The sequence below is a fragment of the Prunus mume genome, linkage group LG1, assembly GCF_029339155.1.
Source record: "Prunus mume cultivar Tortuosa linkage group LG1, ASM2933915v1, whole genome shotgun sequence".
In the NCBI taxonomy this organism is placed as follows: Eukaryota; Viridiplantae; Streptophyta; class Magnoliopsida; order Rosales; family Rosaceae; genus Prunus; species Prunus mume.
The window spans coordinates 8,002,874-8,023,172 of record NC_142698.1 but is presented as its reverse complement, the minus strand read 5'-3'; the positions used below and the strand labels follow the sequence as shown (position 1 = coordinate 8,023,172).

General features: G+C 37.5%; 2 protein-coding genes across 4 annotated transcripts; both read right to left on the bottom strand.

Annotated features, from left to right (window-relative positions):
- Positions 1 to 1,384: 1,384 nt before the first annotated feature.
- LOC148920910 (F-box protein SKIP23-like) lies at positions 1,385 to 5,706 on the bottom strand. The gene is made up of 3 exons (XM_089047410.1): positions 5,020 to 5,706; positions 4,207 to 4,314; positions 1,385 to 1,720 (listed from the first exon to the last, which is right to left on the bottom strand). Exons 1-3 carry the CDS (start codon positions 5,677 to 5,679, stop codon positions 1,385 to 1,387), a joined length of 1,104 nt encoding a protein of 367 aa, XP_088903536.1. The 5' UTR covers positions 5,680 to 5,706.
- An 8,607-nt stretch (positions 5,707 to 14,313) lies between these two features.
- Positions 14,314 to 17,441, bottom strand: LOC148920909 (cysteine-rich receptor-like protein kinase 26). 3 transcript variants are annotated; one of them, XM_089051227.1, is made up of 7 exons: positions 16,496 to 17,441; positions 16,083 to 16,229; positions 15,840 to 15,970; positions 15,529 to 15,739; positions 15,168 to 15,402; positions 14,911 to 15,061; positions 14,314 to 14,809 (listed from the first exon to the last, which is right to left on the bottom strand). In XM_089051227.1, the coding sequence occupies exons 1-7, from the start codon at positions 17,343 to 17,345 to the stop codon at positions 14,465 to 14,467; spliced, it is 2,070 nt and encodes a 689-aa protein (XP_088907353.1). In that variant the 5' UTR covers positions 17,346 to 17,441; the 3' UTR covers positions 14,314 to 14,464. The 3 variants fall into 3 exon arrangements, with proteins under 3 accessions (XP_088907353.1, XP_088907380.1, XP_088907419.1); XM_089051254.1 differs by having other exon boundaries at positions 16,083 to 16,226; positions 16,505 to 17,441; XM_089051293.1 differs by having other exon boundaries at positions 15,840 to 15,966; positions 16,094 to 16,226; positions 16,505 to 17,441.
- Between the last annotated feature and the right edge of the window lie 2,858 nt (positions 17,442 to 20,299).

Below are 20,299 nucleotides of genomic sequence, written 5' to 3'. Positions count from 1 at the left end.
GGCACCCTTTTTAGCATAAAGCACATTGCCATCAGAAAAATATTTTGACAAAGGTGTTTGCTCCCAAGTTGTGGCTTGATATTGATGAGTCATTTTATGGGGTTAAAAGAATGCGTTTCCTTCAAGGATAAAAATAGGAATGACAACATTCAAGGTTATAACAGTGCATTCCCATGGATGACAACCAACATAAATAAAAGCAAATATGCAAAGGTAGAAGTCAATGAAATAAGCTAGAAAAAAAAAAAAACAAAAACAAAAACTAGTCTATAATACCAAACAAATGATAATCTTGATAAAGACAAGTAAAACCCAACACAATCTTCCCAATTTTTTAATATCCAATTTGATGTAGCTTCATATCCTCCTAGGTAGCATCTCTCCGCATATTTAAAACTATGCTAGCCCTCCATGCATTAGCATCTTCTCGTTGTTGTTCTTGGGTTTGAACAATAGGTTCAAAAGTATCATCTTCATTAATTGGTAATACTGCAGATGAAGATGATGAAGATTCGTCTGTTGGTTCAATCGGAAATCCACCTCCACCTCCTCCTCCACTACCACCACCACCGCCACCACCACAACCACCACCACCACAACCACCACCACCACCACCTCCACCACCACCTCCACCACCACCACCACCACCACCACCACTACCACTACCTCCTCCAAAACCTCCACATCCACCACCACCACCATGCTACCACTACCACCACCACCACCTCCACAACCGCCATCCCCACCACCACAACTACCATAATCACCAACTCCGCCTTCATCTCCACCACCAACTCCACTCCATCACTACCACTACCACCACATGATTAGTGCATAACACTTTTAACATCATGTCTATTTTAGTCATTATTCACAGTTACAACAATTTTATATTAAAATTTACCAAACGGTTTTAACATTGCTTTTTGTACTAACAGCACTTTAAAAATAGTGTTTACCAAACATAGCTGCTTTACTTTACAGCTAATTATTTTTAAAGCACAGCAGAAACAACTTTTTTTAAAAGTGACAACAATCCCAAACTAGGCCTAAGTCCGTTCCTCCTTGATAAGGCATCACTTAGTAGCTTTGAATCATTTAAAAAATAAGTACTTATCTTGGGGCACTTACAAGCTGCTAATACATTTTGTGATATCTTTCCATGACGATTACAATAGCTGCTTACATCTCGTCCCCTCACCATTGTCAGAATATGTGTACCATCAATAGCTCTGATGCAATCCTAAAATTATTCATATGTAAATATAACCATATTTTTAAAATTACATATTATAATAATGAAAATTATAATTACAATATTAATATAATTAGATAATCATCACATACCTTGAGAAAAGGGTAAAATTTTGTGCTTTCCCTTATTTTAGGGGGCACAATCGGTCCTGGTTTGGCCATAATCAGATGCTATTGAATTCAAGATTGCAGGATCATCATTCAATGCTTGATGTATATACTCATATCCAATGCTAATAATTCGTCGTTGACTTAGTGGAGGCTCAATTTGTTCTCCATCCATCATAATCAGAAATGGATTTAGCACATGTATTACTGCGTAAATTGCCATAACTAAAATATTATTGGCTTCATAAAATCCTTCATCCAATTCTTCTTCATCTATTTTGTCTTCATCTATTTCTTTATCATCAATTTTTTCTTCTCCTATGTCATTACCTTCATACATGCTTGATTGTGACATTACCTGCCAGTCAACCAAAACTCATAAGACAAGTTTCATGTGAAATCACTATATCGCCTATAATATTCGGAATTGAGAACTATTGACATCTTCATTCAATATGAACAAACAGGACTTGCACCACGATTGCCGCTGCATTACAAAATCAACTGTAAAAACAATATTTTGAGCACTTTATGACCATGAACTATAGTCTCTGGCATGGCAGCCTAAAGATTTTCCCATTGACACTTGGGATTGACACATATCCCTGAATAGTACAGAGGAAAGCTCTGTGTCTGTGATGGTACTTTATGTTCGGCAAAACATAGTCCAAAATAGACAAAAGCATTGCACAACCCAGAAATTAGTTCACATAGCTCAACTGATAGATTTACGAAGCAAGTAAAATCCAATCAAATTGCAAATGAACCAATAGCATATAACTACAAGCATTCAATTAATTTAATCAAATTACAACCAAAATAGTTCAACCAAATTATAACTAAAATAGTTCAATCAAAATATAACCAAAATAGTATAAACAAAAATATAGTTACAAATTCCAAGATGATCAAAATACATTAATGATCCTAACTTGAAGAGTATCCAAAATGAGCGCTCTTCAGGTGACATCTTCAGAGATTGGTATCAACTTATCTAGTATAAAATCTAGAACGTCGCTTGGGAGCCATGCCCAACTGGAATCAAAGGTTGATGATAATGCCTCCACCATATATAGTGCTCGTTAATTTCCTTACACTCAGAAAATCAATAGTTGCACAACTTGTATGTATTTGCAGGCCTAGGCTTTGCCATTTTGTACAGAAGTAATCCCAACAATCCTAAACCGTGTAGAAAACTATCACATAAAGCGTCTCAGTCCTAGTTTAATTTGAAATCTCAATCCGAAAACCGTAGTATATCAATATCCAAAAGGTTTGCTTTTATCCGTTTGGAAATCAAAGAGTTCAAACCCCCACCAATAGTGTTTTTTCTTTTAATTGACGGGGGTTGAGATTCGAATTTGGAATATTGTGAAGATAAGCATCACTAAACTAATTGGTAGTTGTTAAGACTTTAAACTTTTCCTTCCTTTTCTAAGTCAAATTGATATTGTTAATTACATGTTGTGATTTCTTTTTAATAGGATTTTGTCTCATGGAATGGCCTCTTTATTTTAGACCAACGTAGGAAACTAGCATTTGTGAAAATTTTTATTGGAAAATTTGCATAATTACTACCTAAACTTTTAGACATGTACGCCAATTATAATGGTTGAACAACTAATGAATGGCATGTATCCAAAAGATTGCATTGAATTCTATCTCCCATGATGCAACTAAGCCCCTATATAAATGATCAGCATCCAAAAGTTTGCATTGATCTGTTTTGTGTAAAAAAGCCACTAGTATTAATCGTTAATTAAATACAAATATTCAATTGATATACATGATTGTAACTAAGCAAATTGGTAATTAAGTAGTGTACAATATTTTCCTGATAAGTAAAAAAAAAAAGTAGTACAATCCTCTCCAAACACTAATACATACAAAAACCTAACAAGACCTACATCCGATTAGAGTTAGAGGGTCACTTCAATATGCAGGGTTTGGTTCGTATATTTTTGAATGCATCCCTTCCTAGTTGTAAAGTTGCTTTATTTCATAATCCAACTTGCCTCATTTGTGGAAAAGAAGGCCATTCACTTTGTGACGAATTTGTGACGAATTTCATCAACAGAAATGGATTGGTATTGAAATTTGCCAACTAAAATTGGTCAAGCCCTGTTAAGACTTATGGGGGAATTTCCGAATGACAAGTTGCTTAGGAAAGTGACCAGCGTGCCCTATTTCACAGGGCACCTGAACCACTTGTCCAGACGACATGTTGAATGGCCCAAAAGCAACCAGATCACTATATCTCACAAAAGTCACAACTTATAATCTTAGTACCATACTCACTCAACAAGATGGAGAAAAACAAAAACTCAGTAAGACTGCTGAGGTTGCAATGCATACATGTCGAAGAGTTATGAATCGAAGAATCACTTATTTTCTACCTAACCACCCAAGAAAAGCACACATGATTTAAACAGAGTAATTAACAAATAACAAACAGTAAAAGTAACATTAAGCTGATGATCAAAAAGAAAATTAAGCTAAGAAGTGATATGATGGGTTAAATTCAAAGTAAAAGGGGCAACCTCATAGCTGGAAAAGATAATTGGCTGGTGCTGCTTTATGTCAAATGCGGGAATGACAACGTTAGTTACTGTCTGGTCTGGTGTAGTTTTTTATCACCAAGTTTCTGCCCAACCAAGTCATCATGTAGGCACGTTCCATTGTATTCTGGTCCGGCTCAAGAGCTTTGATAATCTTTGTAGTATGAAAAAATACCGGACAGGTGTTGTTTAAAAAATTAATAATGCTTATATCAGAATCTATTTTTACAACAACGTTCTGCTTCAATATTTAACAAAAAGTTGACATTTAAATTGTAAACATTACTGTTTCTTGGGGAAGATTTTGGGGCAGTGAGTAAGCAGGACCAGCAGTGCTTGTTCCTGCAATCACATCGAAATAGTTGGCGATTCTTGCATCTTCACTATCCAGTTTCTGCAACATGATCAAACATTTTGGATAATTTAGCACTTGATGATATATTGACATAGAATTATTACAGACATTTTAAGTGAGCATATGCACAGGACCCAAAGATTGATATTCTACCTGAGCCTCAGGTTGAATATCAATCTTTAGGTGATGAGGTTTCCATAGGTTGGGCCCTGCAAAGGTATACTATTGGTTCTGTCCATGAGACTTGAGAGTTTGATATGCGCTATATGTGTGTGTGTGTGTGTGAGAGAGAGAGAGAGAGAGAGAGAGTCTGAATTCTAGAAGAGGGTTTAGAGAAATATATATATAGCTAGAGTTCTTTGGTGAGGTTTCCTTTGACAGAAGTTCAGGAGGATTTATAGACTCCTACATTTATTTTCCAAGAATCAACCAACAAGTTAATGGATATAAATGTGATTCAAATTTTTGAAACAGTTCTCAAAAAGCTGGCAGCCTAGCATACAACATAGTACATTCAGTAGCAAAGTGGCACTATGCTATCTCAAAAAGTCATATGTCAAATGTCAGAAGTGTTGTTTTCTCTGTAGTGGTAAGCCAAAATAAAGAACCCCACAGCTAACATTGTTTAGCAGCAACCCAGTTAGCCAATTTCTCTGTCAATGTGGCCATCCACCACTTTCCTACATATCATTCAAATTGCTTTCTTTCTTTACTACTATAAATAGCAGTTTGATCCCTGCTAACATTCATCGAAAAAACACTACCACCCAAACTAACAGCTAGAAACTGGCCTTTATAATAAATTACATCATCGAATCCGATCATTTGATCTATGCTAGTCCAAGCATCATCCCCTGATTTAAAATGGGCTATTTGTTTCCCATAGCCATCATAGATGACCAATACTTCATAGTCATTAGGAAGAAAAGAAGGGTCTGCAGACAATACAACTTTATTAATGTAGTAATCACATCTATAAGCTACCGTCGATCTCCAAGTGGATTTGGGGACTGGTGGAAGGCTAATGGTACACCCGGTAAAAGGGTTTAAGAGGGTTACTACCAGATTCTCATCCACACAAGCCAACCAACCATGGGAAGAACCACAGAACCTCTTACTGTAATACACATTCAACTCAAAGCTACAAGTCTTACCTTGTGTCACACTATACAAGCCACGCCTTTCGCTGCTACCGTCTATGGTGGGAATTATGAGCATAGGAATCTCCTTGTGACATGATTTGATGGGCTGCTTCTTGCGATGTAAAGCGACTGATTGCCAATGCTTGCAAACCGCACTAAATCGGATATAGTCAGAAATTGGGATCAACTTTTCTAGAATCAAATCCAGAATGTTGCTTGGAAGCCATGCCCAGCCTGAAACTAAGGTTGGAGCATCTTCCATTGTGCTACATTTGACTTATTTAGGTGGCTAGCTTGGAATTGGTTTTCATTGACAATTTATGAGGAATCAAGAGGCTTTCCTTAGGCTACAGTTCCTCAGGCATGAACATTAGTGAGCTGTCCTCCCCAGTTACAGCATTGGAATATTCCCCCTTTCCTGCAAAACCGATGAAATTGTGATTGTTTTTCCTTGTATATATGGTTCAACATGGCCATGTCTAATTTAGACTTTTAGAAGGTTCCAAAAGTAGCAAGCTGGCCTGTGACATAATAATAAATTAACTAATAACTAGCTTCACTGCATAAGGTTGGAGACGGCATCATAAGCCGATGGAAAAGATCCCTCTACCCCGTCTGTGTAGAGTTCCATCAAAGACAAGAAGAATCAACTAACCGACTGGCCAAATCTTTTATCCCCAACTCTCCATCCATTCACCCCACGCCTAATCACACCAATCCCAACCCTACACGCGTCAGACAAGCCCAAATCTTGCATACCAGGTCCCACATTCAACGTGGGTCATCATTTCCAAAGTAACCCTTCGGTTGCCATCCAGCCTTTAGTCAACGAAAACTTCTTCCCCTTCTTCTGTCCCTAAACATAAAACCTCTGATTTGTCTTTCTCCACTTGGTCTGATAACCGAGCAGAGTGCTCTGTTTTCACTCCAAACAGACATTGGAAAATGAAAGCAGAGGTTGTGAAATTGTTGTTGGTGAACCTAGCAAGTATTACGGACCCAACTGGGTTGGGCTCACTCACTCTGTTCAAATCCATTGTCCAGTCTCCCTTGCTATGCGGACTGGTCAGTTTGGGCATCTTTGAGGTGGGTGCTTTCTTTTCAAAAATGAAATATAGCGTAATATGGAATAATTATTTTGCTATGAGAGTGACCTGCGCGCTAGCCAACTGCGCCACCACCCCGATATTGATAATTACCTTGACTTTTTACTGATTAGTAAAAACACACTATTAGTACATTAACGTAGACAGTGTACACAGTAATAAAATAATAACTTTTCATAGGGTCTCTGATATTCTACATTATCTTAGAGAAAACGGGAAAGACAATATCCAGATACTAAAACATGGGATTTGTCCAAAAATAAAAACATGGGATGGGATGGTGTTACTAACATATACATCTTGGTTGTAAACTTTAAAATCCAGCTTTTACCATGTCGATGAAGCTTTTCCATATGAATTTGGATACTCTACTTGCCTTGACAATCCTTAGTTTCGAACCTCAGTCTGTCTATTACAACTTCAACTGTTCTCCAATCTTATTGGAGACCAAGGAGATTGCCAAGACAATGAGAGCATCACCATCCTTTTCATATTTGAGTTGTGTTTACGGAGGAAGGTGCAATTAGCCAAGTCCAGCTTCTGCTTTGGGCAGCTTCTCTATTAATTTCTCTCAGATTTGAGAACCATGCAGTTATAATTCCCCATGCAACTGATTTTCTCTTCCCTTTTTTTGTTCCGCAGGCGTCACTACGAAAGATGGACACATTTCATTTCTTTATTGGGAAAATGAAGACTATAGTAGATCAAGGATACGTACTTGTTAGTTGCTGGACTGCTCCAGGAAGTGAAGCATCCCATAATGAACAAGACCAGCCCATGCCTGAATGCTGTTGATTGGTCATTCGGCAACATCTGCAACAAAATAGCTGCTAATGGAATAGCTGAACTGGAGCTTATCTGCCAAAAACTATCCTCCCAGCATCGGGAAAGCGTTTCGCAAGATAATCCCCCATTTTTCCCTCCAAAGAGACTTCCAAGTTAGCAAGCAATTATATAAAAAAATTGTCCAAATTAGATAACACTTTGTTGAATTATAATCTGGCCAAGTCAAATGAATGGTAAATTACTCAAATGGTCCCCAAACTTGTACTCGATTTACATTTTCTCCCTCAATTAAATTATTAGTCCAAATGGTCCATTAACTATATATTAATCGCTCCATTGGTCCTACCGTCTAATTTTCTATTAAATTTAACCAAATTTTAGGGTAAATACTACTTTTCATAATTAACAAATAAAATAGGCTTAAAATAAATACAAAATTTGAAAATAATTGAAGAAAAAGAGAAAAAAAATCATGAGACCCAAACCCCCTCCTTTGGATTTCTTCTCCCCCATTCCCCACAGACCTCTCCATTGAGGTCCACAACTTGCTGCTCCAAAGGTGTGAACTTGGCAGGTGGGTTGGAAGAAGGAGAAGGTTCTGGAACGTGGGATGATGGTTCTAAAAGCTTATGGAGGAACTTTTGGTGGAGGGAGGGATTGGGTGCTGTGGGTATAGAGATGTGGGTGTGGGGAAAGAGTTTGGGTAGTTTGGGAGATGAGGAGGTGAGGTGGGAGGAGAGGAGAGTGCACTTGGAGGGTGAGAAATTGACAATGGCTGTGATTTTGGGAGGTGAGATTGGTGGGGATGAGGGTGATGGGTGGTTCCCTCTCAATAACAAAGGGAAATCAAAGGGAGGGGGAGCTGGGGTTATGGGTTCATGGGGCCTGGGGTGGAGGGTAGTTGTTGGATGGGTTTGGGTGGAGAGTGGTTGTGGGATGGGTTTGGGGGTTGGAGTTTAAGGGTGGTAGCCATGGGGAATGGAGAGAGAGAGAGAGAGAGAGAGAGAGAGAGAGAGAGAGAGAGTTTTTTTATTTGTCAGTATTTTTTTAATATTAACGTACGAAATGACCAATTTGCCCTCATATTTAACAACAACATTGACAGAATGTAACGATAGGACCAATGGAGCGATTAATATATAGTTAATGGACAATTTGGACTAATAATTTAATTAAGGGACAAAAATGTAAATCGAGTACAAGTTTGAGGACCATTTGAGTAATTTACCCGTCAAATGAATTTACTACCTACATTTCACTATATGACTTTACAAGTTTGTTCTGCAATCTTATAGAGCTTATTTACTTTTGTTCACCCATTTAGATTTAATTCTTGTGATGATAAGATAAAATTCCCTATTGACTTAAAAACCATTTGTGGTCAACAAGTCAACTTTCTTTGGTGTGCCAACGTGCCACTGTTAGCTGTCAAGACCTTAACAGACTTATGAAAAATAGATAACTTGCACCCTAAGTCACTGACTTTAAACAAGTGATTGTGAATTTGGGTGAAGAGTATCTCCCAAGTAAGTTCTTTTCTTGTCTCAGATTGGTGAGGACTTCACAATTTCTCACAGTAAAAACTAGTAGTTCTTGCCTAAATGAATATTGAAAATAAATAAAACTGTTTTAAAGAGAATTTCCTATTACACAATTTAAAACAAAAGGGAACTGCCACGTTTGAAAGGACAACAGAACATTGGGCATATATTTATGCTTGGATTGTTGCCTATGACTCAGGCTGGACTGGATGTATATGTGCTGGATTCAAACATCAGCACCTTCAATTGATGAGGTTCAGTTGGAAATCGATATCAATGTTGAGATTGACAGACCTTTAATCTATTTTAGCCATAAAGAGCCTTGTTGGATGGGCAGAACTGGGATTTCTTCAGTCTGGATTGGATTGGATTAGATTGGAAGTGGCTGGATTGACAATTTTGGTCCAAAATCGCACTTCAACACTGTTACGCTTAATTGTGGATCACCTGTGATATGTTCGATGATTCTCAGGCATCAAGGCATCTCTCTAAATTTGTTGAGGTTTTCATATTATGAAAAGCCGAACTCGCTTGATTGGCCTATGTCAACCAAATTTGTAACCAGAGAAATCTCGTTTTCTTTGTGAACTGTTTCTTTAAGTTAAATCAAGTAAAAACCGAGGTCTGCCTGTTCTATCAGAGATGGATGTCTTTTATAAATCAAAGAGCTTGATTACTTTAGAGTCTGAAGGCTTTTGAGATCGTATGATCTTGTTTTGAATTTATCAGTATGACTTGAGAGTTTTTGTTTTAATTGAATTTTTGGCTATCCTCAATCCTGTTCACCCCTCTCATATTTATAGAGAATCTGAATGAGGGTTTAATCCTTAATATCTAAAGGATAGATATGTTGAGAGGATTCCTTGTTCCAGCACGAAAAAAGGGATAGTAGTTTAGTCTGACAAAACAAAACCCTCATCAAAAGTCAGTTTTTATGATGATCAGTTTTGATCTTCAGTCAACCAACTCTCTTACTCTTGTTTATCTCTCATAAACCCCACTTGACCTAATGCAAAGCCCTCTTGAGCTTAGGAAAGAAACTTGGCATTAAATGGTTATGGGGAGTTATTTTCGGATTAGACCTTCTACCAACTCCCTATCACGTCATTTGCCCTACTGAAATCTTGACTTTAGAGTCACGTGGGCTCTTGTAGAGAGAGAGAGAGAGAGAGAGAGATCTTCCCAAAAACCTGCTGACTTGAGTTCTGAAATTGTGATCAACGGTGATGATCAAATTTTGATCCTTCGGAGAGATTAGAAGCTGGGCTTAGTTTTTAAACCAATTAGAAACAGATTTGTCCAGATTAAATTACCATTAATGGCAATTAATCTTTGTTGAGGCCCAAAAAATCCAAGGCTGGGCCCAAATATATTTCTAGCCTAGTACGATACCTAACTTGGGAAAAAACACAACTTGGGTACGTAAGAGTTTGTCATATGTGCTATTTGGGCCAAAAGCAAATACACGCCGACCCACTTCTCAAAAGCCCACGAAACAAAAGGAATAGAAAAATGGGCTTCAAATATCATAACAGGATCAAGCCCAACCCACGTCTTTTTCAGAAAATGGCAGAAAAGTAAAAAATGCCAAGTCAAATGGCGATTATAAATCAGATTGAGCCCAGTCTACAAAATCTACCATTTCTCTCAAAAGGCCCAGGGACAAATCAACAGCTCTTTTCTGAAGAGGCCGACGTGACTAATCTCAACAATTTCAACTAAATTGATAAAGAGTTGATAAAAGCAGGCAACTAGGAAGAGACTTCTCTGAAACTCTGCCACCAGAAGATCAAAAATCCCTTTTATATATATATATTCAGAGATATTTTCTGCTCCTAAGAAAGACACTATTTTCAAGAGATAAGCAGACTGTATCCAAGAGATAAGTAGGAAAACAGGACTAACCATCACAGCTTGAGCTCTCACGAGGGAGTTAAAATTGGAAAAAGGAATTAGGTTTTCTTTCAAGAAAAAAATAGGGAAATGATAGCCATGAGAATTGACTACTGAGAGCTTATCTACCAGAATTGATAAAACCCCTCTTTCCTTGCATTTAAAAAATGAAAGATCTTTTTAGAAAATCTGCCGCCCATTTTAAATCAGAAAACTCTACTCCAAAACATTTCTCATAAATATAGGAGAGGGTGAACAAAGCAAAGGACATCCAACACCCAACTCAACAATCAATCAAACAACCAAAAATCAACCCAAGACAAGAAATCAAAATGATCACTTGATCCTTGAGAACCCTCAAGCAAACTGAAGCAACCAAGAGCTTAGTCAAGCCACAGAAGAAGCCAGCCATAATTCAAAATTTCCAAGTTCAGACTTAGAAAATAAGTCATTCAAAACAAGATTCCTCTCGTTACAAATTTGGTTCAGCAACAGCTAAGACAAGCAGAGTTTGAGTTTTCACAAATATTAAAACCTCAACAAATTTATGGAGAGCCCTAACCAAGCATAACAGTACCATAGTGCGATTCCTCAAGGTAATCCTCAAGCTCACCACTTCGCCTGTTTAGGATCAAGAAGTTGCAATTCCGCCTGCTCAAAAAGCCTTCCAGGGGCTTGAAATAGATTAATGCTCTGCCAAAACCAAGCTTTGGTATCGATTTACACTGAAGTTTAGCATTGAAGTGGTTGATGACTCAATCCAAAGACATACTCATCCCCGGATCGAAGCTTCTATCCGCATGTAAATGGAATTCCACCTTTCTTTTGTCTTTCTAGAGTTGATTTCTTCCTTTCTAGTTTTGTAAAAGGCGCTTCGCTTAAAACAGTCCACTTTATTATCAATTATTTTGGCGAACCTCCAATTTTGTACTGAGATAAATTGTGAAGTCCTCACCAGTCTGAGACAGAAAAGAACTTACTTGGGAGATATTCCTCACCCAAATTCACAACCGCTTGTTTAGAAATCAGTAACTTGGCGCAAGTTATCTATTTTAAGAAGTCTGCTAGAATTGTTGTTACTAGCAGTGGTACGCTCGCACACTAAAGAAAGTTGACTTGTTGACCAGTCAATGGTTTTCAAGACAATGGGGAACTTTGCCCTACCATCGCAGAAACAAACACAAAACGGTTGAACATGCGCTTGCACACGTGCCACACCAAGCAAATAAGCAACACGCCACGCTACAAGCTTAAGTGAGCCCAAGCCACGCGAATTCTTGGGGCTTGTTGAGCAGATTGTGGTATGGATGGTTACGAGCATTCATGAGACCCATTTGATGGGCCAAGAAATGGAAGTTTTGGGCTGATTGGGAGCCCCAAAACTCGAGCCCATTTATTTAGCCCAAATATGTGGGTAAGCATGAAAGAGAGAAAAAGGTAGCCCATTACCTTAGAAAATTGGCCCATCACCTTAGTAAAAAATAGTCCATCACTCTAGAAGGTTGGCCCATCCCCTTAGTAAACTAGCCCATTACCTTAGGGAATGGCCCAAGTGACCTAGAAAAATCTAGAATTCTCCAACACATGGCTAGAGACAAAACCAGAACAGAAAACCAAGGGATAGAGACTTGCAGGCTCTTGGGAAGCTCTAGCACGTGACCAAAGGCAAACCTCAAGACAAACCATTCAAAAGACCAAAGGGAATTAGTGTACGCAGGTTGCTAGGAGAAAAGGCATCCTTCAGGACCAACGCTACTATCTATTTTCTTCTTTTACCAGCTCTTACCATGAAATAAGGGAGGAAAGAAGGAGAAGTGATAACCATAGATGGGAGGTTACCACTGGAATGATTGTGGGAATACTTTTGAGCTCCCAAAAATCTTGTCTCTGTGTGCTTGGACAGATGGGGATTTCAAAAATTAGGATGAATCAGAGGAAGGGAAGAGAAATGAAAGGGAAGGCTTGGAAAAATTGGAGAGAACCCATTAGGGTTTCTTAGGAAGAAGCTCCTTTAAAAGGGGGTATCCTCTACCCATTATCTCAAGACACGTCCAAAGAGAGTAAGCATCACCTCTCATCCTTGGAACCCTTCAATTTCAAGCCATATTCCTCCATCTCTTCCCATCTTTTCTTCTAGCAAGCCATTCCAGAGCCTGACGAAGCTTTCGTCAAGCTGCCGGAAAATTACCCAAAGCACCCATTCTTTCACCGTAATTTCTGTCTCTCTCTCTCTCCTCAGCAAATTCTCACGAAATCCTTTGCTTTAAACCTCGGTTTCTTGTAGAAAATCTAGTCTTTCTCTCTCTCATGTTAAACTCATGAATGCTTAGCTTCCATGCCACAAGCCTCTCAAATCAAGCCAAAAATTTATCTGTAAGCAACTGTTGGTTTCATTGGTAAAGAAGACTAAGGTGTTTCCTAAAGCTCAGCTACGCTTTTGAAGCACTCTTGGGGTTTGATTTTTGAACTCAGACCCAGGGCAATTTCACACATTTGGCTCTTTACAGAGCCCATACCCATTAGTAGCTGTCGGAATGAAAAAGCCCCTACAATCCTTAATTTGTAAATTTATTCCTTGTCACTGGTTCACAAAGGTCTGGGCCTCTAAACGCATTTGGGCTGACTTCTGACTTTAATAAAACAAAGCGCAAACTCCTATTTTTGACATGGGCTAGTGCGTGGAATTTAGGCCCAAACCACTATAAACGTTTTTAGTCATATTATCACATATCAAAAGCTATATATGAGCTTCATGTTAATCAATACACCTATCCGAACCACTTTCGTCTAAGTGTGCAATCATCCCCAAAGGTAGAAACCCATTTCACTTTTTCCAAAGTTTAGGAGCAGCACTATTAGCAATCATGTTTCATGAAAGATAAAAATCAATTCATTCCTCAATAATTGAGGTTACAATAATGAATATAGTGACAAGCAATTTTTTGACGTGGTTCAAAAAATATATTTAACTCGAAGTGACATCAATATTATTTATAAATTTGAAAATATTTTAAACTGAATATTAAACAGAAAAACGTAAGTTCTTCATGTGTCGAAATTCCTAACAAAGGGTACATGCATGCATCCTGCCTCTGAGAAATGAAATGTATAGGAACCTACCTAAAACAATGAAGAAACCACACATTTAAAGGAAATATGAACCAAAGGGATATCCTAAATTACATCAATATAATTTCGTTTTCTGGGGCTTTGTTACTAACAATGAAAAAAAGGACATAGTAGATCAAGGATATGTACTTGTTAGTTACTGGACTGTTCCAGGAAGTGAAGCATCCCATAATGAACAAGACCAGCCCATGCCCCAGCCTGAATGATGACTTTTTAGTTGCTGGAATGTTCCAGGAAGTGAAGCATGCCACAATGAACAAGACCAGCCTATGCCTCAGCCTGGGTGATGACTCATCACGCAACACCAGCAACAGCTGCTAAGGGAATGGTTGAACCGGAGCTCATCAGCAATGTTATTTTATATGCATGAATCACCTCAAAAACAGGATATTCATTATACAGAGTTGTCATAAAAATATAATAAATTACACTCTGGGTAATTTTCTCCACAAATCCATCAGAAGTAAATGCTTTGCTATATAGCACTTCCTCTGTTATTGTATCAAGAATGTGAAGCCTTATTCAGAACCCTACTTGAACAGAATTAGATAAGAAGAATTAAAATGAATCAAAAGGGATCGATCTTCAACCACTAGCGAGGATGTGGTTCAGTAAAAGTCTCATATTCCATTACTATGACAGAGTTACTCTTGGATCGATCTGACCTTGTTGCCCCTGAATTATATTCAGATCGTAAGGACATGTCCGACGCAATGCTTCTATGCAAATAAAATGCAGGTTGGGAGGGCAGTGGGAGAGTGAAGGAGTAGCTATTCATCATGAGAATAACAGAAGCCATGGTTGGCCTATCAGCTACATTTTCTTGCACACATAATAATCCAATGTGGATGCATCTCATTATTTCATTTCTTGAACCAGTCTTCAATGTTGGATCTATTAGATTTGAAGCTGTCCCTTCCCTCCAACTTCTCCAGGCCTGCAATGATTTGTGAATTTGATCAGAGATAAGTTTTCTTTCTTTGATTCGTTGCACTAAATTGTATTGAGATACCAAAACTATATTATGTTTTCACTTACGAAACTTAGAAGATCCTCCGCATTTTCTCCATGCCTGAAGCCACTATTTTTTTGTCCACTGACTATCTCTAGAACTAACACACCAAAACTGTAGACATCGGACTTAACAGAAAAGTGCCCACGCATTGCATACTCTGGAGCCATATACCCACTGCATATCAACAAAAAGAATGTCCGCGTTCACCAACACATATGGAAAGGAAATTGTTGACATATAACAGACATAAGCCCACAGGCAGTTAAGTGCATATTCTTACAAGGTCCCAACGATCCGACTAGTATTGCCTTGCGTTTGATCAGGCACGAACAACCTTGCCATGCCAAAATCTGAAATTTTGGGGTTCATTTCTGCATCTATCAAGATGTTACTAGCTTTGAGATCACGATGAATAATTTTAAGGCGAGAGTCTTCGTGGAGGTAAAGGAGGCCTCGAGCAGTGCCTACTATGATTTTGTAGCGCCTCCAATCTAGTTGTGCACGCTTTGTTGGGTCTGCAAATATATTAATGCAAAATCAAGACTTCAATTACAATGTTTGCTTGCATACATGTCACACAATTGGAATTTTATAATAAACATTGGAAGTTAAACGAAAACAACGCATTATTCCAGACATACCAAATATGATGTGATCGAGACTTGCATTAGGGACAAATTCATAGACAATAAGCCTTTCACTTCCTTCTAAGCAGAAACCTAAGAGTCTAACTAAATTCCGGTGTTGAAGTTTAGCCGCTAACAAGACCTCATTTTTGAATTCTAAATCTCCTTGCCCAGAATTTGTGGAGAGCCTTTTTACAGCTATATCATTTCCATTGAGAAGCCTACCCTGAAAATATATATAGGTACGGAATGAAAAAACAGAAATCAGATAAGTGGTATTCAAGAAATATCAAAGTTATAAGTTCTTGTTATTAACTTGTCATTACCCTGTAAACAGATCCAAATCCGCCCTGTCCAAGTTTATTTGCTTCAGAAAAGTCATCTGTGGAAACTCTAATGGTGGCCAAGTCAAATTGCAAAGATTCTGCAGATCCAATTTCATCTGTATCGTCGCTGCCTGAGGAACAATTGAAATTCTAAAAATGCCTACAAAAGTGGTAGTACTTGGCTTCCTCCCTATCAAATGGAATAATATGATTAATTAATGTTCACTAGAGTTGCGTTCTTACCTGGAATTAACTTCCCAGTTTCAAGTTTTTTCTTTGTCCTCCTTACTCTTAAACAAATGAAGAAGAACATAACTATTAGTACCACAGAAACAACAATTGGCACAACGATAATGATGACAGTTCGAGATTTGTCACTCTTCGATCCTGCAAAAATCAGAAATCTCATTTGCATTAATTTGAATACATACATACAGATATATATGCATTAGAAATCTATTCGACCCAAAATTGTTGTAGTGTCAACAGTAGCAATGGTCCCTCAACTTGTACACGAGACAACTACATCAACTAAAAATTGAATTGAGGGACTAAAATGTAACTCGTCTACAAATTCCTGGACAATTGCTCTAGTTAAGCAAACTTTATTTCTTCAAAGCATAATTTATTGGGATGTAAATATATATATATATATATATATGTACCTCCTGTACTGGTTGACGGGGGAGGAGGACTAGACAGTGGCGGTGGAGGAGGACTAGACAGTGGCGACGGAGAAGACGGCAATGGTCGGATAGTTGTAGTGTTAACGAAGCGATAGGTCTCATACCTAACATTACAGCTGGGTTTACTAATTAGAGCACCTTGCTTCCCCTCAAAAAATTTTGGAATATCTGCCAAAGAACTGCCCAAGCAATCACTGCAGATCTGTTCGGTCAAATCTGGCGTACACTGCGCAAGTCCATAGACATTTTGGAAGTTGGGAAAGGTTGCGGTCCCTACCGCAAATTTTCGAAGTGAACCGTTTCCTGCAGCTTGACCCCTTAGGTCCTCCAGTAGCGTATTCAGTTCTTGAGAAAACCCGTCGACGTCGGAGGGCACGTTCTGTGCGTTATACCACATGAGAGGAGGGAAAGTTTCCATGGCTCCGTAGATGGAGCGGTTGGAGTAGCGAAGCGTGCACTGTTCAATTACGCCGAAAGCTTCCTTTTGATTGGGACAGCCCTGTGTGATCTGTTGTGTGGCGTTGCTGAGGCAGCCACGGCAAAAGTCCACCGTGACATCCCCTCGACATAGCCCGATTGCGTAAACCTGGTCGGGGTTTTCCCCATAGGATAAGTTGTAGAAGCCGTAGCCATTGCCGTTGTTGGAGGGGGAAGAAAGAGAAGAGAGAAGGGTGTTGAGGTTTGTCTTGTAGGTACTGTTGGTGGTGTAGTTGCCTTTATCGTTGTAACAATATGGGGATTGAGATTGAGTGCTGATCATAAGGAACAAAACGGGAGAAAGGAAGAACAGAAATCTGAAGGAGAACATTAATGGCGCCATTCTGTTTGTACATTATTGTTGGTCAAATCAAAACTGTGCTTATATACTTTTTATTCACTTGTCGTGTTGATAAAAAAGAAAAAAAAAGGGAAAAAAAGAGAGCATAATACATAAAAAAGAAAATGTAATTTATTTCTCAAATTGATTAAATATTAAACCATTTTTAACGATGGCGTTTAGGAGTAAAGGACACTGATTATAGAGCCACTGTGCATCCACTATTTCCTTGTCAGTTGTCCAAAAAAACTGATCAACACACACCATTTTTTATTTAGCTCTTTACTTTTCTCTCTTTTTTGCCCTTGACGAGAGAGAGAGAAAGAGAGAGAGGTGGGTGTGGCCCTGCCCTGTGAGGTAGGATGGAGCAGTGGGCACATGCATCAGTGCCTATTTTGACCAAGATTTTGAATTTCAACTGACAAAAGAGCAGTTTTCTACTAGTGGGGCCAACTTTCTTTTCTTTCTAGAACCAAATTAAACGTTGGCCACATCGTTGATATGTCATGACATGAGTAAAAAAATAGGTTCATTATACTAGGTAAATTGTTTTACTAGGTACATTATTAGAGAAAAAAAAAAATTGGTACATTATTTTGAGGGAAAAAATAGGCTCATTTTGAAAAAAAATTCATAAAACAAACAATAAAAAGATGATCAAATTATTTTTCATAAAACAAGTAATAAAGAAAAAAAATAGGTACAATATTTGGAGAAAAAATAGGTTCATTAAAAAAAATGTTTTAAAAACAAAACCATAAATAGATTATTAAATTATTTTTCAACATAATTAGAATGTACACTAATAAAAAAGAATACAGGTCGTATAATTCATAAAAAGAAAACAACATTAATTCTTAAATTTAATATTGAATTTAAATTATTAATACTTTAAATAGATTACTAGTCGTAATTCATATAAGGAAAACACCATTAATTCAAAAATAAATTACTAGTTGTAAAATAGATTACTAATACTTTAATGTGGAATTTAATATTTAATTTCAAATAAGTTTCTAAATTAGTTCCTACATCCATTACAACTATTTTGAGATATTTCCAAATTCAACGGGTGTCATTAGTTACACCCCCAATAACACATTAACTTATAAATAGGGGTAGTTTTGGAATCCGAAAAATATAATAAATCAGATTTTAAGTTATATTAGGTAACTTGCTTAGTTGGATTCTAGTTATCGGTTATTATTTGAAAAAATTAGGTATTTTAAATAGAAAACTAAAAAAAAGGGTTGCAGGTGATTTTAAATGAATTTTATGGGTCTAAGCTCAATTTACTATACAATAAAAGCCACACACACATATTGACAGAGACGGGACTGGTTCTTCTTGTGATTTTTGATGAGGACTAATTGGAGATTTCAAATAAATAAAACAATTGAATATTGGAAGGGGGGGTGCATGGTTGACGTCAAGGCAAGGAGATATTGCAAGGAATTTTCTACTGTGGACAGACTGCTTTTTTCTTTACCAACCTTAATTAAGTGGGTGTCCTGGTCGAAGGAATGGAAACTTCTAAAAATGAAAAAAAGATAAAAATGTTCCAATAAGCATATGTAATTCATGAAATTGGAAACATCTAAGCTGAAACTCAACATCCATTTAGGGATAAGAGGGCCCCATTTGGGATTATTTTTTTAAAACCTGCTTCAAAAGTTAAGGTTTCAAGTGTTTGGTAAAATAAAATATCCTGATTATTTTAAAAGAAGTTTTGCAAAGTTACTTTTCAAAACTGCTTTCAAAAGAAGAAGATATAAACCTTTACCCTCCGTTTGGATGAGGAAAATAACTCGGAATTTAGGTAAAAGTCGGGAATTGAAGAAGAGAAATTGACAATTCCTTTGTTTGGCAACTTAAACGCGGAACTTATTAAATGACGCGTGGAAAAATCATAAATTGAGGCATCAAATTGAGTTTAATTTCCACCAAAATAGGCATCATTTCACAATTTCCATAGTGCGGGAATTCATATTTTCCAGTGTGCCAAAACTTACATAAAAAATAACCCACCAAACTTTTCATTAAAAAAAAAAAAAAACAGCACCAAAAACCTATGAAACTGAGTATAGCCAGAGAAGTAAGGAGAATGAGTTCTTCTTGGGTTACATGGCTCTTTGGATCAAGTTTGAAGGTTAGTCTTCAAGCCTTTCTCTCCTTCAATTTATATTTTTTATTTTAGGGTTACCATGGTTTCTGAATGGCTATCAAAATTGGGTGTTTCTGACTAAATTTATGAATGTGTTGAATGGGTTTTGTGATCTTTTGTGGCTGGATTTTTGGGAAGTTTTAACAAAATACTCTATGCCCATGGATATTGGTGTGTGATTGGTGTTTATGGTAGAGCTCTGTAGTTGTTTGCTAGCTTTATCACTTTGTGTTATCACCTTGCTCTATAGTTGTTTGTTAGCTTTATCGCTTTGTGTGAGCCATTAGATGTTGATTGTAAGCTACACCAACTTGCCCGTAAGCTGCAGCTTGGCCAAGGTGCTCCTTCATTCTTTGGGACTTGAATTAAGTCTTATGATAGTGATTCATTGATTTCATCATTTATTCCTATACTTTTGTTTGCAACTTTTTAATCAAAGCCCTTTCAGTTTCTCTGGTCATTGGTCTTTTGCCAAGTGAAAAAGAAGTATCAGGGTCTTGATTGCTGATTGCTTCTAGTTATAATTCCATAGGCACTCCCAATTGAGAAAAAAAAAGTATGTTACTGATGTTCATTGCACATGGGGAGTGATTTGGTTTGCTAATATGCTTTGTTTGTTTAAGTTGAGTTATTTAGTTCATCAAACGATATGTTATTTCATACTTCGAGGAATACCTTCTATGTCGGTTATCAGTTTTTTTGTTCTTTCGAAATATTTAATTTCTTTCATTTATAATTTACATGAGCTATCCAAACATTGAAATTTTCAATTTCTGTCATTTACAAAATTCGA

Bases quoted from the DNA above. Each gene is read 5' to 3' on its own strand.
- LOC148920910 (XM_089047410.1), bottom strand. From the start codon at position 5,679: ATGGAAGATGCTCCAACCTTAGTTTCAGGCTGGGCATGGCTTCCAAGC. The intron at 4,315-5,019 runs GTTAGCAGGGAT...ATCATGTTGCAG, and splicing joins GTAGTGTTTTTTCGATGAAT to AAACTGGATAGTGAAGATGC. The intron at 1,721-4,206 runs GTAATGTTTACA...GTTGACTGGCAG, and splicing joins AAAATCTTCCCCAAGAAACA to GTAATGTCACAATCAAGCAT.
- LOC148920909 (XM_089051227.1), bottom strand. From the start codon at position 17,345: ATGGCGCCATTAATGTTCTCCTTCAGATTTCTGTTCTTCCTTTCTCCC. The intron at 15,740-15,839 runs GTAATGACAAGT...ATATATTTTCAG, and splicing joins GATTTGGATCTGTTTACAGG to GGTAGGCTTCTCAATGGAAA. The intron at 15,062-15,167 runs GTAAGAATATGC...GTTGATATGCAG, and splicing joins AGTCGGATCGTTGGGACCTT to TGGGTATATGGCTCCAGAGT.